The sequence below is a fragment of the Bos indicus genome, chromosome 4 (genome assembly GCF_029378745.1).
Source record: "Bos indicus isolate NIAB-ARS_2022 breed Sahiwal x Tharparkar chromosome 4, NIAB-ARS_B.indTharparkar_mat_pri_1.0, whole genome shotgun sequence".
Taxonomy (NCBI): domain Eukaryota; kingdom Metazoa; phylum Chordata; class Mammalia; order Artiodactyla; family Bovidae; genus Bos; species Bos indicus.
In genome coordinates this window covers 9,678,048-9,690,830 of record NC_091763.1, presented here as the reverse complement: position 1 = coordinate 9,690,830, position 12,783 = coordinate 9,678,048, and the positions used below count along the sequence as shown (strand labels likewise).

General features: G+C 38.0%; 1 protein-coding gene across 2 annotated transcripts in view; it reads right to left on the bottom strand.

Annotated features, from left to right (window-relative positions):
- Positions 1-12,783, bottom strand: part of AKAP9 (A-kinase anchoring protein 9) — a 161,214-nt gene that overhangs the window by 123,194 nt on the left and 25,237 nt on the right. For both annotated transcript variants that reach the window (XM_070787145.1, XM_070787147.1), the window contains exon 3: positions 6,486-6,530. In XM_070787145.1, the coding sequence (XP_070643246.1) occupies positions 6,486-6,530 (45 nt within the window). The remainder of the gene's footprint in view (positions 1-6,485; positions 6,531-12,783) is intronic.

Below are 12,783 nucleotides of genomic sequence, written 5' to 3'. Positions count from 1 at the left end.
ACGTAATATGGATTAGAAGTTCCCTGAAATTCTATCTCGGTCAATCCAATATAATTAAATCAACTGGCTTGAGACCCAAAACTAGTCCAGAGGATCATGGATTGAAGCCAGTATCCATTTTAGCAATCTTGATATGACATCATCAAATGTTTCACAGATCATGAATTTTTCTACTGTATTAACAGACAAATTAAAATATGTAAGTTTTTCAAAGTATAATCCATTATGAATCGAGGCCCCAAATGGATAATATTAAAAGGATTATGATTCAAATCTGTCAAAGATTATTTGATAATTATCTTTCAATGTAAACTTCTAAATCACTAATATTTTTCAAACTATTTTCAAACTATTAGTGGTCAGCATCAGAAAAAGCAGCAGAGGACTGGTCACACAGTAAAAGTATCTTTTCCTGAAAATTTGGTTTTAAAAAATATATATGTATGAATTGGTATATATTATGTGCACAATTATTCATGTATATTGCTTTTGTTCAGTCACATGGTTGTGTCCCACTCGTTGAGACCCCACGACTGCAGCACGTCAGGCCTCCCTGTCCCTCACCATCTCCTGAAGTTTGTCCAAGTTCACGACCACTGAATCAGCAACACCATCCAGCCATCTCCTCCTCTGATGCACCCTTCTTCTGCTCTCAATCTTTCCCAACATCAGGGATATTTCCAATGAGTTGGCTGTTCGCATCAGGTGACTAAAATACTGGAGCTTCAGCATCAGTCCTTCCAATGAATATTCAGGGTTGATTTCCCTTAAAATTGATTGGTTTGATCTCCTTGCAGTCCAAGGGACTCTCAAGAGTCTCCTCCAGCACCACAAGTCAAAGGCATCAATACTTCAGCACTCCGCCTTCTTTACGGTCCAGCTCTCACAACCATATGTGACCATCGGGAAGACTATCATAGCCTTGACTGTATGGACATTTGTTAGTAGAGTGATGTCTCTGCTTTTCAATACACTGTCTAAGTTTGTCATAGCTTTCCTGCCAAGAAGCAATCGTCTTCTGATTTCATGGCTACAGTCACCATCCACAGTGATTTTACAGACCAAAGAGGAAATCGGTTACTGTTTCCCCTTTTCCCCTTCCATTTGCCATGAAGTAATGGGGCTGGATGCCATGATCCTAGTTCTTTAATATTTAGTTTTAAGCTGGCTCTTTCACTCTTTTCCTTCACCCTCATTAAGAGGCTCTTTAGTTCCTCTTTGCTTTCTGCCATTAGAATGGTATCATCCACATATCTGAGGTTGTTGATCTTTCTCCCACGTATCTTGACTCCAACTTGTAACTCATCCAACCAGGCATTTCTCACGATGTGCTCAGCGTATAGGTTAAATAAACATGGTGACAGCAGACAGCACTGTCATATTCCTTTCTCAATCCTGAATTAATCAGTTGTTCCATACACGGTTCTAACTGTTGCTTCTTGACCTGCACACAGGTTTCTCAAGAGACAGGTAAGATGGATGGTATTCCCATCTCTTTAAGAGCTGTCCACAGTTTACTATGATCCACACAGTCAAAGGCTTTAGTATAGTTGATGAAACAGAGGTAGACGTTTTTCTGAAATTCACCTGATTTCTCTATGATCCAGCGAATGTTGGCAACTTGATCTCTGGCTCCTCTCATTTTCTAAACCCAGCTTGGACATCTGGAAGTTCTTTGGTTCACATACTGCTGAAGCCTAGCATGCAAGATTTTAAGTATGACCCTACTAGCATGGGAGATGAGTGCAACTGTATATTCATGTATATAACTATACATATATATGTAATACCTGTGTGCTGTGTGCTTAGTCACTCAGTCGTGTCTGACTCTTTGTGACCCCATGGACTGCAGCCTGCCAGGCTCCTCAGTTCATGGGGATTCCCCGGGCAAGAATACTGGAGTGGGTTGCCATGCCCTCCTCCAGGGGATCTTCACAACTCAGGGACTGAACCCAGGTCTCCCGCATTATAGGTGGATTCTTTACCATCTGAGCCACTAGGGAAGCCCTATGGAATACATATGTAAATATATAAAATAATGTACATATGTATGTAAAATATAGTTCTTACTGTTGAAACATGCTCAGTATATTCTAACTTTTATCTCTAAGACTTACATTTAAAATTATTTTTACTTAACTTTGAAACACATCATACTTACTAGCTATCAGATATAGTTTCAATAAACTTTTCGTGACCTAATCATAATTCCCACCAATTTTTAAAATCTAAAATATTTAGGCAAAAATTCACAGTAATAAGAATTTCCAATATTATTAATTTAGATTTTCATAAAGAACATGAAAATGACATTTTTGATGTCTTTGGTTTTGAATCTATATTAAAAAAAGTTAAATTTTATTTTCTTATCCCAATATGAGAAAATGGCTATACAAATTTTAAACAAATTTCACAGGCATGTATTAGATGGTCAGATCTGTCATGACTTGGATTATAAAAAATTCACTTTGGTAAAAAGAAAAAACAACACCCTGTTGTGGATATGACTGGTGATGGAAGTAAGGTCTGATGCTGTAAAGAGCAATATTGCATAGGAACCTGGAATGTTAGGTCCATGAATCAAGGCAAATTTGAAGTGGTCAAACAGGAGATGCCAAGGGTGAACATCAACATTTAAGGAATCAGAGAACTACAATGGACTGGAATGGGTGAATTTAACTCAGATGACCATTATATCTACTACAGTGGGCAAGAATCCCTTAGAAGAAATGGAGTGGCCCTCACAGTCAACAAAAAAGTCCAAAATGCAATATTTGGATGCAATCTCAAAAATGACAGAATGATCTCTATTTGTTTCCAAGGCAAACCATTCAGTATCACTGTAATCCAAGTCTATGCCCCAATCAATAATGCTAAAGAAGCTGAAGTTGAACGGTTCTATGAAGACCTACAAGACCTTTTAGAATTAACACCCAAAAAAGATGTCCTTTTCATTATAGGGGACTAGAATGCAAAAGCAGGAAGTCAAGAAACACCTGGAGTAACACGTAAATTTGGCCTTGGAGTACATAATGAAGCAGGGCAAAGGCTAATAGAGTTTTTCCAAGAACACACGGGTCATAGCAAACACCATCTTCCAACAACACAAGAGAAGACTCTACACATGGACATCACCAGATGGCCAACACCAAAATCAGAGTGATTATATTCTTTGCAGCCAAAGATGGAAAAGCACCACACAGTCAACAAAAACAAGACTGGGAGCTAACTGTGGCTCAGATCATGAACTCCTTATTGGCAAATTCAGACTTAAACTGAAGAAGTAGGGAAAACTACTAGACCATTCTACATGACCTAAATCAAATCCCTTATGATTATACAGTAGAAGTGAGAAATAGATTTAAGGGACTAGATCTGATAGACAGAGTGCCTGATGAACTATGGATGGAGGTTCATGACAATGTACAGGAGACAGGGATAAAGACCATCCCTAAGAAAAAGAAATGCGAAAAAGCAAAATGGCTGTCTGAGGAGGCATTACAGATAGCTGTGAAAAGAAGAGAAGTGAAAGGAAAGATATACCCATCTGAATGCAGAGTTCCAAAGAATGGCAAGGAGAGATAAGAAAGCCTTCCTCAGCAATCAATGTAAAGAAATAGAGAACAATAGGATGGGAAAGACTAGAGATCTCTTCAAGAAAATTAGAGATACCAAGGGAACATTTCATGCAAAGATGGGCTCAATAAAGGACAGAAATGGTAGGGACCTAACAGAAGCAGAAGATATTAAGAAGAGGTGGCAAGAATACACAGAAGAACTGTACAAAAAAGATCTTCACAACCCAGATAATCACAATGGTGTGATCACTCTCCTAGACCCAGACATCCTGGAATGTGAAGTCAAGTGGACCTTAGGAAGCATCACACAACAAAGCTAGTGGAGGTGATGGAATTCCAGTTGAGCTATTTCAAATCCTGAAAGATAATGCTGTGAAAATGCTGCACTCAATATGCCAACAAATCTGGAAAACTCAGCAGTGGCCACAGGAGTGGAAAAGGTCAGTTTTCATTCCAATCCCAAAGAAAAGCAATGCCAAAGAATGCTCAAACTACTGCACAGTTGCACTCATCTCACATGCTAGTAAAGTAATACTCAAAATTCTCCAAGCCAGGCTTCAGCAATATGTGAACCGTGAACTTCCAGATGTTCAAGCTGGATTTAGAAAAGGCAAAGGAACCAGAGATCAAATTGCCAACATACACTGGATCATAGAAAAAGCAAGAGAGTTCCAGAAAAACATCTATTTCTGCTTTATTGACTATGTCAAAGCCTTTGACTGTGTGGATCACAATAAACTGTGGAAAATTTTGAAAGACATGGGAATACCAGACCACCTGACCTGCCTCTTAAGAAATCTGTATGCAAGTCAGGAAGCAACAGTTAGAACTGGACATGGAACAACAGACTGGTTCCAAATCAGGAAAGGAGTACATCAAGGCTGTATATTGTCACCCTGTTTATTTAATGTATATGCAGAGTACATCATGAGAAATGCTGGGCTGGATGAAGCACAAGCTGGAATCAAGATTGCCAGGAGAAACAGCAATAACCTCAGATATGCAGATGACACCACCCTTATGGCAGAAAGTGAAGAAGAACTTTCTGAAGAATTCAAAAGAGCCTCTTGATCAAAGTGAAACAGGAGAGTGAAAAAGTTGGCTTAAAGCTCGACATTCAGAAAACTAAGATCATGGCATCCAGTCCCATCACTTCATGGCAAATAGATGGGGAAACAGTGGCAGACTTTATTTCTGGGGGCTCCAAAATCAGTGCAGATGGTGACTGCAACCATGAAATTTGAAATTAAAAGACGCTTACTCCTTGGAAGAAAAGTTATGACCAACCTACACAGCATATTCAAAAGCAGAGACACTACTTTGCCAACAAAGGTCCATCTAGTCAAGGCTATGGTTTTTCCAGTAGTCATGTATGGATGTTCAAGGTGGACCATAAAGAAAGCTGAGCGCTGAAGAAATGATGCTTGTGAACTGTGGTGTTGGAGAAGACTCTTGAGAGTCCCCTGGACTGTAAGGAGGTCCAACCAGTGCATCCAAAAGGAGATCAGTCCTGAATATTCACTGGAAGGACTGATGTTGAAGCTGAAACTCCAATACTTTGGCCACCTGATGTGAAGAGCTGACTCATTTGAAAAGACCCTGAGGTTGGGAAAGATTGAAGGCAGGAGGAGAAGGGGACGGCCAAGGATGAGATGGTTGGATGGCATCACCAACTCAATGGACATGAGTTTGGGTAAACTCCGGGAGTTGGTGATGGACAGGGAGGCCTGGTGTGCTGCAGTCCATGGGGTCGCAAAAGACACAACTGAATGACTGAACTGAACTGCTAAAGAAAAAATGCACTTTGTGGAATCGTAGACTGCCCCAAAGTCTCCTCTGGTTCAAGCATCAAACCATCTTAAACTTTCAATTGAGAAGCTCTAAGAAGTAAGTTACTATAGAAGAGAAAAGCAATGTTTTCATATCTAAGATCCATATTTAAAGTCACAGGGCAGATTCTCTGAATTGCAACCTGTAATTTAAAACTGAGATATTACCCATAAAGGCAATTTTATGTAGCTTAAATTAGGAAATAATTTATGTATTTAACATTGGTTAATTATTTTCCTGATGAGAATCACTAATAAATATATTCCCAGCTTTCAATCACCTTAAACTTTTGAAATCTAACAGTTCTTACTCCCATTAGAAATCCAAAATAGTATTAAGTTCATTTAAGAACATGAAGTTTTTTTTTTTTCTGTTAGACAACTACGATAAATCAAAACTTATACGAGGTTTGACAGAAAACAACAAAATTCTGTAGAGCAATTATCAAATAAATACATTCAAAGAAAACTTATAGAATATACTGAGTTGTTCAACCATTCACAGTAAGAAAAGTTTTCCATGTCCTCAAATCTTGGACCAAAAATAAATGACATTCATGTCTAAAGGAAAAAGATAAACAGCACATTTATTTAACACATAAGGAAAGTATCTCCTAAAGTGCCCAATGCCCACATTAGCCTTTATCACCTAAAAGTCACTATTTCAACATTAATTTCAATAAATGGTTTTACATAATTAACTAGAATTCAAGCATTTGTAAAATAACATTACACAAAATACAATAGCCTATATTATAAAAGGTTTACTGTGTTAATTATAACCTTATAACAAAACCCAATTTCAAACACTTTCCTAGAAACTAAAACAAGGTCTCCATCTAATTAAGGACCACGTTACTCAAAGAGATTTAAGACTTTAATTGATAATCTGAAAAAAGAAGTCAGAAAAACATAAACTTCAACTTCTCCAGGTTATTTACATCATACTATGCTAGTTTTTATTATATTTATAAAATAATAGAAACATGTGGTTGTTGTAAGTTGTAAGTAATAAAAAACTAATAATCAATAATTTTTAAAAATATAAAATGTTAATCACAATGCTACTTATTCTTACCTCTGAACTATAATCATCTGCTGTGGTTGAAATTTCACTTTCCGGCTAAAAAAGAAAGCAAAAACTGATTATTTAAGGTCTTTCTAAAACTCCCCTTCCAAATACTGTACTTTATTAGCCCATTACTATTGGTAACTTATTATAGAAAACTCAAAAATATCACTAAAAACCAAGAAAAAAATACTCCATTTTTAAAAAGTCTACTCTGATTATGAATCACTATGGCTAAATAACATCTAAAATGTATGACTAGACAATTTTCTAAGTATAAAAGTACCAAGATGGACTTTCACACAGGTTTTTCACATACTACAAATCACTTCTAAGGAAAGAGGACCAAATAAGATCATCCTTCTAATTCCTATACTTCTTTTAAATAAAATAGTTCTAAATTATTACTTAAAAAAGTTCAATTTCTTTAAGATAAAGAATCATCAAACTTGGTGCTAGAAAAATAGTAACAACTTGAAGAAAATTACTAACTTCTGTTGTTATTAACACTGTTGCAGATTACAAAAAATTTTTAAACATTTCTGCTTCATCCTCCTATCCCTGGTATTTGGGGAAGAAGTGAGTGTCTTTTCCAAGCTTCCCTCAGCTTAGAAGTACTAAGAGGAGTCAAGGAGAAAACCCAAATATTCCCTGCTTTCACTGTCTAAGAATCTAATTTTACAAGTGAAAAAAGAGACCTAGATATTTCCTTTTTTCATTCAACAAATACAAACCATACCTGCACTCAATATAGGAGCAATGAAATAAATAGAACAAATATTAACAGACATAAAGGGAGAAACTGGCGGAATATAATAATAGGAGACTTTAATGCCCCACTGACATCAATGGACAGGTCTTCCAGGCAGAAAATAAAAACACAATAGACATCATAAACGACACAGCAGAACAAGTAGACTTAACTGATATTTTCTGGACATTACATCTCGAAAATAAACATTCTTTTTTAAGCACATATAAGCACTCTCTAGGACAGACCACGTACTAAGACACATGGTAACCCTGGATGAGGGACAGAGGCCCTTGGACTTCAAAGAGATCCAACCAGTCCATCCTAAAGGAAATCAGTCCTGAATATTCATTGGAAGGACTCATGCTAAAGCTGAAACTCCAATACTCTGGCCACGTGATGTGAAGAACTGACTCATTTATAAAGACCCTGATGCTGGGAAAGATTGAGGGCAGGAGGAGAAGGGGACGGCAGAGGATGAGATGGTTGGATGGCATCACCGACTCAATGGACATGAGTTTGGGTGGGCTCCGGGAGTTGGCGACGTACAGGGAGGTCTGGCGTGCTTCAGCCCATGGGGTCACGAAGAGTCAGACATGACTGAGCGACTGAACTGAACTGACCTTTGATGAATATAAATTTTAAAATTTTCAACAAAACAACCAAACCAAACCCACTAACACATTAAAAAGGACCATGCACCATGTTTAATTTGGATTCATCCCAGGTTCACAAGGATGGTTCAACAGACGCAAATCAATTAATGTGATACACCACATGACAGAAAAGAGACAAAATACGTATGATCATCTCAACAGATGCAGAAAAAGCATTTGATATAAATCAACATCCATTCTGTTTTTTAAATTTTTGATTATTTTATATTGGATTATAGTTGACTAACAATGTTGTATTAGTTTCAGATATACAGCAAAGTGATTCAGTTATATTAATACAAACCAACGCATCCATTCTTTCTCAAGTTCTTTCCCATTTAGGTTATTAGAGAATACTGAGCAGAGGTCCCTGTGCTATACCGTAGGTCCTTGTTGGTTATCTATTTTAAATGTAGTAGAGTGTACACGTCCATCCCAAACTCTCTATCTATTCCTTCCCCTCACACCAGTCAGAATGGCCATCATCACAAAGTGTACAAACAAAAAATGTAGCAGAGTGTGTGGAGAAACGGGAACCCTCCTACACAGTTTATGGGAAAAAGTAAATTGGTAGATACTATGGAGAATCATATGGAGGCTCCTTAAAAAATTAAAAATAGAGCTACCGTAAGATCCAGTAATACCACTTCTGAGCATATAACTGCAGAAAACCATGGCTCAAAGCATACATGCGCTCCAATGTTCACTGCAGTGACAACAGCCAAGACATGGAAGCAACCTAAATGTCCACTGACAGAGGAATGAATAAAGAGGACCTGGTCAGTCAGTTCAGTCGCTAAATTCAGTTCAGTTGCTCAGTTGTGTCTGACTCTTTGCAACCCCATGAACCGCAGCACATCAGGCCTCCCTGTCCATCACCAACTCCCAGAGTCTAACCAAACACATGTCCATTGAGTCGGTGATGCCATCCAGACATCTCATCCTCTGTCATCCCCTTCTCCTCCTGCCCCCAATCCGTCCCAGCATCAGAGTCTTTTCCAATGAGTCAGCTCTTTGCATCAGGTGGCCAAAGTATTGGGAGTTTCAGCTTTAGCATCAGTCCTTCCAATGAACACCCAGGACTGATCTCCTTTAGGATGGACTGGTTGGATCTCCTTGCAGTCCAAGGGACTCTCAAGAGTCTTCTCCAACACCACAGTTCAAAAGCATCAATTCTTCGGCGCTCAGCTTTCTTCACAATCCAACTCTCACATCCATACATGACCACTGGAAAAACCATAGCCTTGACTAGACGGACCTTTGTTGGCAAAGTAATGTCTCTGCTTTTGAATATGCTATCTAGGTTGGTCATAACTTTAATTCCAAGGAGTAAGCGTCTTTTAATTTCATGGCTGCAGTCACCATCTGCAGTGATCTTTGTGTCCAACTCTTTGCGACCCCATGGACTACATACAGCACGCCAGGCTTCCCTGTTCATCACCAACTCCCAGAGCTTGCTCAAGCTCATGTCCATCGAGTCAGTGATGCCATCCAACCATCTCATCCTCTGTCATCCCCTTCTCCTCCCACCTTCAATCTTTTCCAGCATCAGGGTCTTTTCCAATGAGTCAGTTCTTCACATGAGGTGGCCAAAGTATTGGATTTTCAGCTTCAGCATCAGTCCTTCCAATGAATATTCAGGACTGATTTCCTTTAGGATGGACTGGTTAGATCTCCCTGCAGTCCAAGGGACTCTCAAGAGTCTTCTCCAACACCACAGTTCACAAGCATCATTTCTTCTGTGCTCAGCTTTCTTTATAGTCCAACTCTCATATGCATACATGACCGCTGGAAAAACCACAGCTTTGACTAGACGGACCTTTGTTGGCAAAGTAATGTCTCTGCTTTTTAATATGCTGTGTAGGTTGGTCATAATTTTTCTTCCAAGGAGCAAGTGTCTTTTAATTTCATGGCTGCAGTCACCATCTGCGGTGATTTTGGAACCCAAGAAAATAAAGTACATATATGTAATGGAATATTACCCAATCAATAAGAAGAAATAATGCCCTCTATGCCAACACTGATGGACCTGGAGATTATTATACTAAATGAAGTTAGATAAAGACAAATAACATATGATGTCACTCTTATGTAGAACCTAAAAAATAATGATATAAATAAATTACTTACAAAACAGAAGCAGATTCACAGACTTAGTGATTATAATTTGCTATCTTCTGACTGGTATGAGGGGATATCTTACTATAGTTTTGACTTACATCCTCTAATAATTAGTGATGCTGAGCATCCTTTCAGGTGCCTCTTAGCCATGTGTGTATCTTCTTTGGAGAAGTGTCTATTTAGTCCTTTGCCTAGCTTTCAATTGGTTTGTGTTTTTGATATTGAGCAGAAAGCTGTTTATAAATTTTGGACATTAATCCCTTATTGGTCACATTATTTACAAATATTTTCTCCCATTCTGTATTTTGTCTTTTTGTTTTGTTTATGGTTTCCTTTGCTGTGCAAAAACTCCTGTGCTTAATTAGGTCCCATTTGCTTATTTTTGCTTTTATGTCCATTCCTCTAGGAAACAGATCGAAAAAGATCGCTACAATTTATGTCAGTTTCTGCCTACATTTTCCTCAGTTTTATACTATCCAGTCTAATATTCAGGGTCTTTTATCCATTTTGAGTTTATTTTTGTGCAATATCCATTTATCATAAAAACTCTTATCAAAGTTGGTATAAAGGGAACAGATGTCAACATAATCAAAGCTATTTATGACAAACCCATAGCCAACATAAGACTTCAGGTGATTACCATATGATCCAGCAATCACACTCTCGGATCATATCTGAAGAAAACTCTAATTCTGAAAGACACATGCATCCCTGATGTTCACAGCAGCACTACTTACAACAGCCAAGACACAGAGACAGCCTAAGTGTCCATCGACAGAAGAATGGATAAAGAATTTGATATACACACACAGGCACAGAACACAGAGTATTACTCAACCATAAAAAAATGAAATACCATGTGCAGCAACATGGATGGACCTCGAGATTATCATACCAAAAGAAGTAAATCAGAGAAAGACAAAAATCATACGATACCACTTTAAAAATGACATAAATGAACCTATTTACAAAACAGAAGCAAACTCGTAAACACAGAAAACAAACATGGTTACCAAAGAAGGCAGGAGAGAGAGATTACAAGTTTGAGATTAGCAGATACAATCTACTATATATAAATAGATAAAAAACAGGTGCTACTGTGTAGCACACAGAGCTATATTTTATACCTTGTAATAAACCACAGTGGAAAAGATCTTAAAAAGTGTACCTAAATATATATATGTATAACTGAATCACTTTGCTGTACACCAGAAACTACACAACATTGTAAATTAGTTATATTTCAATTAAAAAAAAATTTGACTCATGGGTTCCACCCAGACTTGCTGAATTAGAAATCTGTATTTTAAAAAGATCGCACACATGATCTGTATACACAGTGAAGTCTGAAGAGTATTCCTTCAAAATGGGGAAAGATAACAAAGTACCTGTCCAATGACCCCCCCCAAAAAAACACACAAAAAACAAAACTAAACAACCAAAGAAACCAAAACCCATAAACAACCAAATATGAAGCATCACTGTCTCCCTTCTCACCTACACGTAGAGAAAGTGTACTCAGCTCTCAAGACCAAGTTTCAAGTCCATCTCCTCACTGATGTAGTAACTGATGCCAGGAACAGAAATAAGAAGCTTACTCCTATTCTAAAATCCTGTAAATGACGTACATGGCCCTCTTTTAAATCTAATATACTTTCATGATGTATGCCCTCTTGGTTTGTTCACTCACTAAAGTCTTTTAAATGGACTACTGATTAAATGCATGAAAGTGAAGTCGCTCAGTCGTGTCCGACTCTTTGCAACCCCATGGACTGTTACCTATCAGGCTCCTCCAACCATGGGATTTTCCAGGCAAGAGTACTGGAGTGGATTGCCATTTCCTTCTCCAGGGGATTTCCCTAACCCGGGGATTGAACCCAGGTCTCCTGCATCGCAGGAAGATGCTTTACCATCAGAGCCACATATTGTGTACTAAAAACTGTGCTACTGAGGATACAATGGTGAGCAAGACACTCTGTACTTGAAATGCTAAAATTCCAGAGAAGGGCCCAGGTATTGATTTGTCTGGCAGAAAATGAAAATATTCTTCAAATCAAATCAAGCACCACAGTTGTCATATTTTATTACATAAAAGATCCAGACTTCAACAAAAAATTATACAGAAAAAGGAAAATATGGGCCATACCCAAGAAAAACAGTAGTCGGTAGAAACTGTCCCTAAGGAAACATAAATATTGTACTTATTAGACAAAGATTTTAAGTTACATATTTCTTAAGTCACATAAATGGAGGAAACAATGCCTAAAAAACTAAAGAAAATTATAAGAACAATGCCTCACTAAATAGGGAATATTAAAGAAAAAAGAACATATATAAAAACAATCAAATTCTGAAGTTAAAAGTAAAATAACTGAAATGTAAAATTCACTACAGGGGTTTACCAGCAGATCTGAGGAGGAAGAAGAATCAGCAAATTTCAAAAAAGTTCAACTGAAATTACCCAGTTTGAGGGAAAAAAAGAATTAAAAAAAAAAAGAACAAGGACTTCCCTGGTGGTCCAGCGGTTAAGAATCTGCCTTGCAATGGAGGGGACATGGGTTCAGTCCCTGGTCAGGGAAACTGAGATCCCACATGCTGTGAGGCAACCATGCCCGTGCACCCTGGAGTCTGTGCGACGCAACTGGAGAGCCTGCGTGCCACAGGGAGAAAGCCTGCGTGATGCAACCACGACCCGACGCAACAGTTTAGATAAATAAAGAGAATAGATCATCAAAGATCTGGGCAGCAATACCAAACGTACTAACATATGCATAATGGA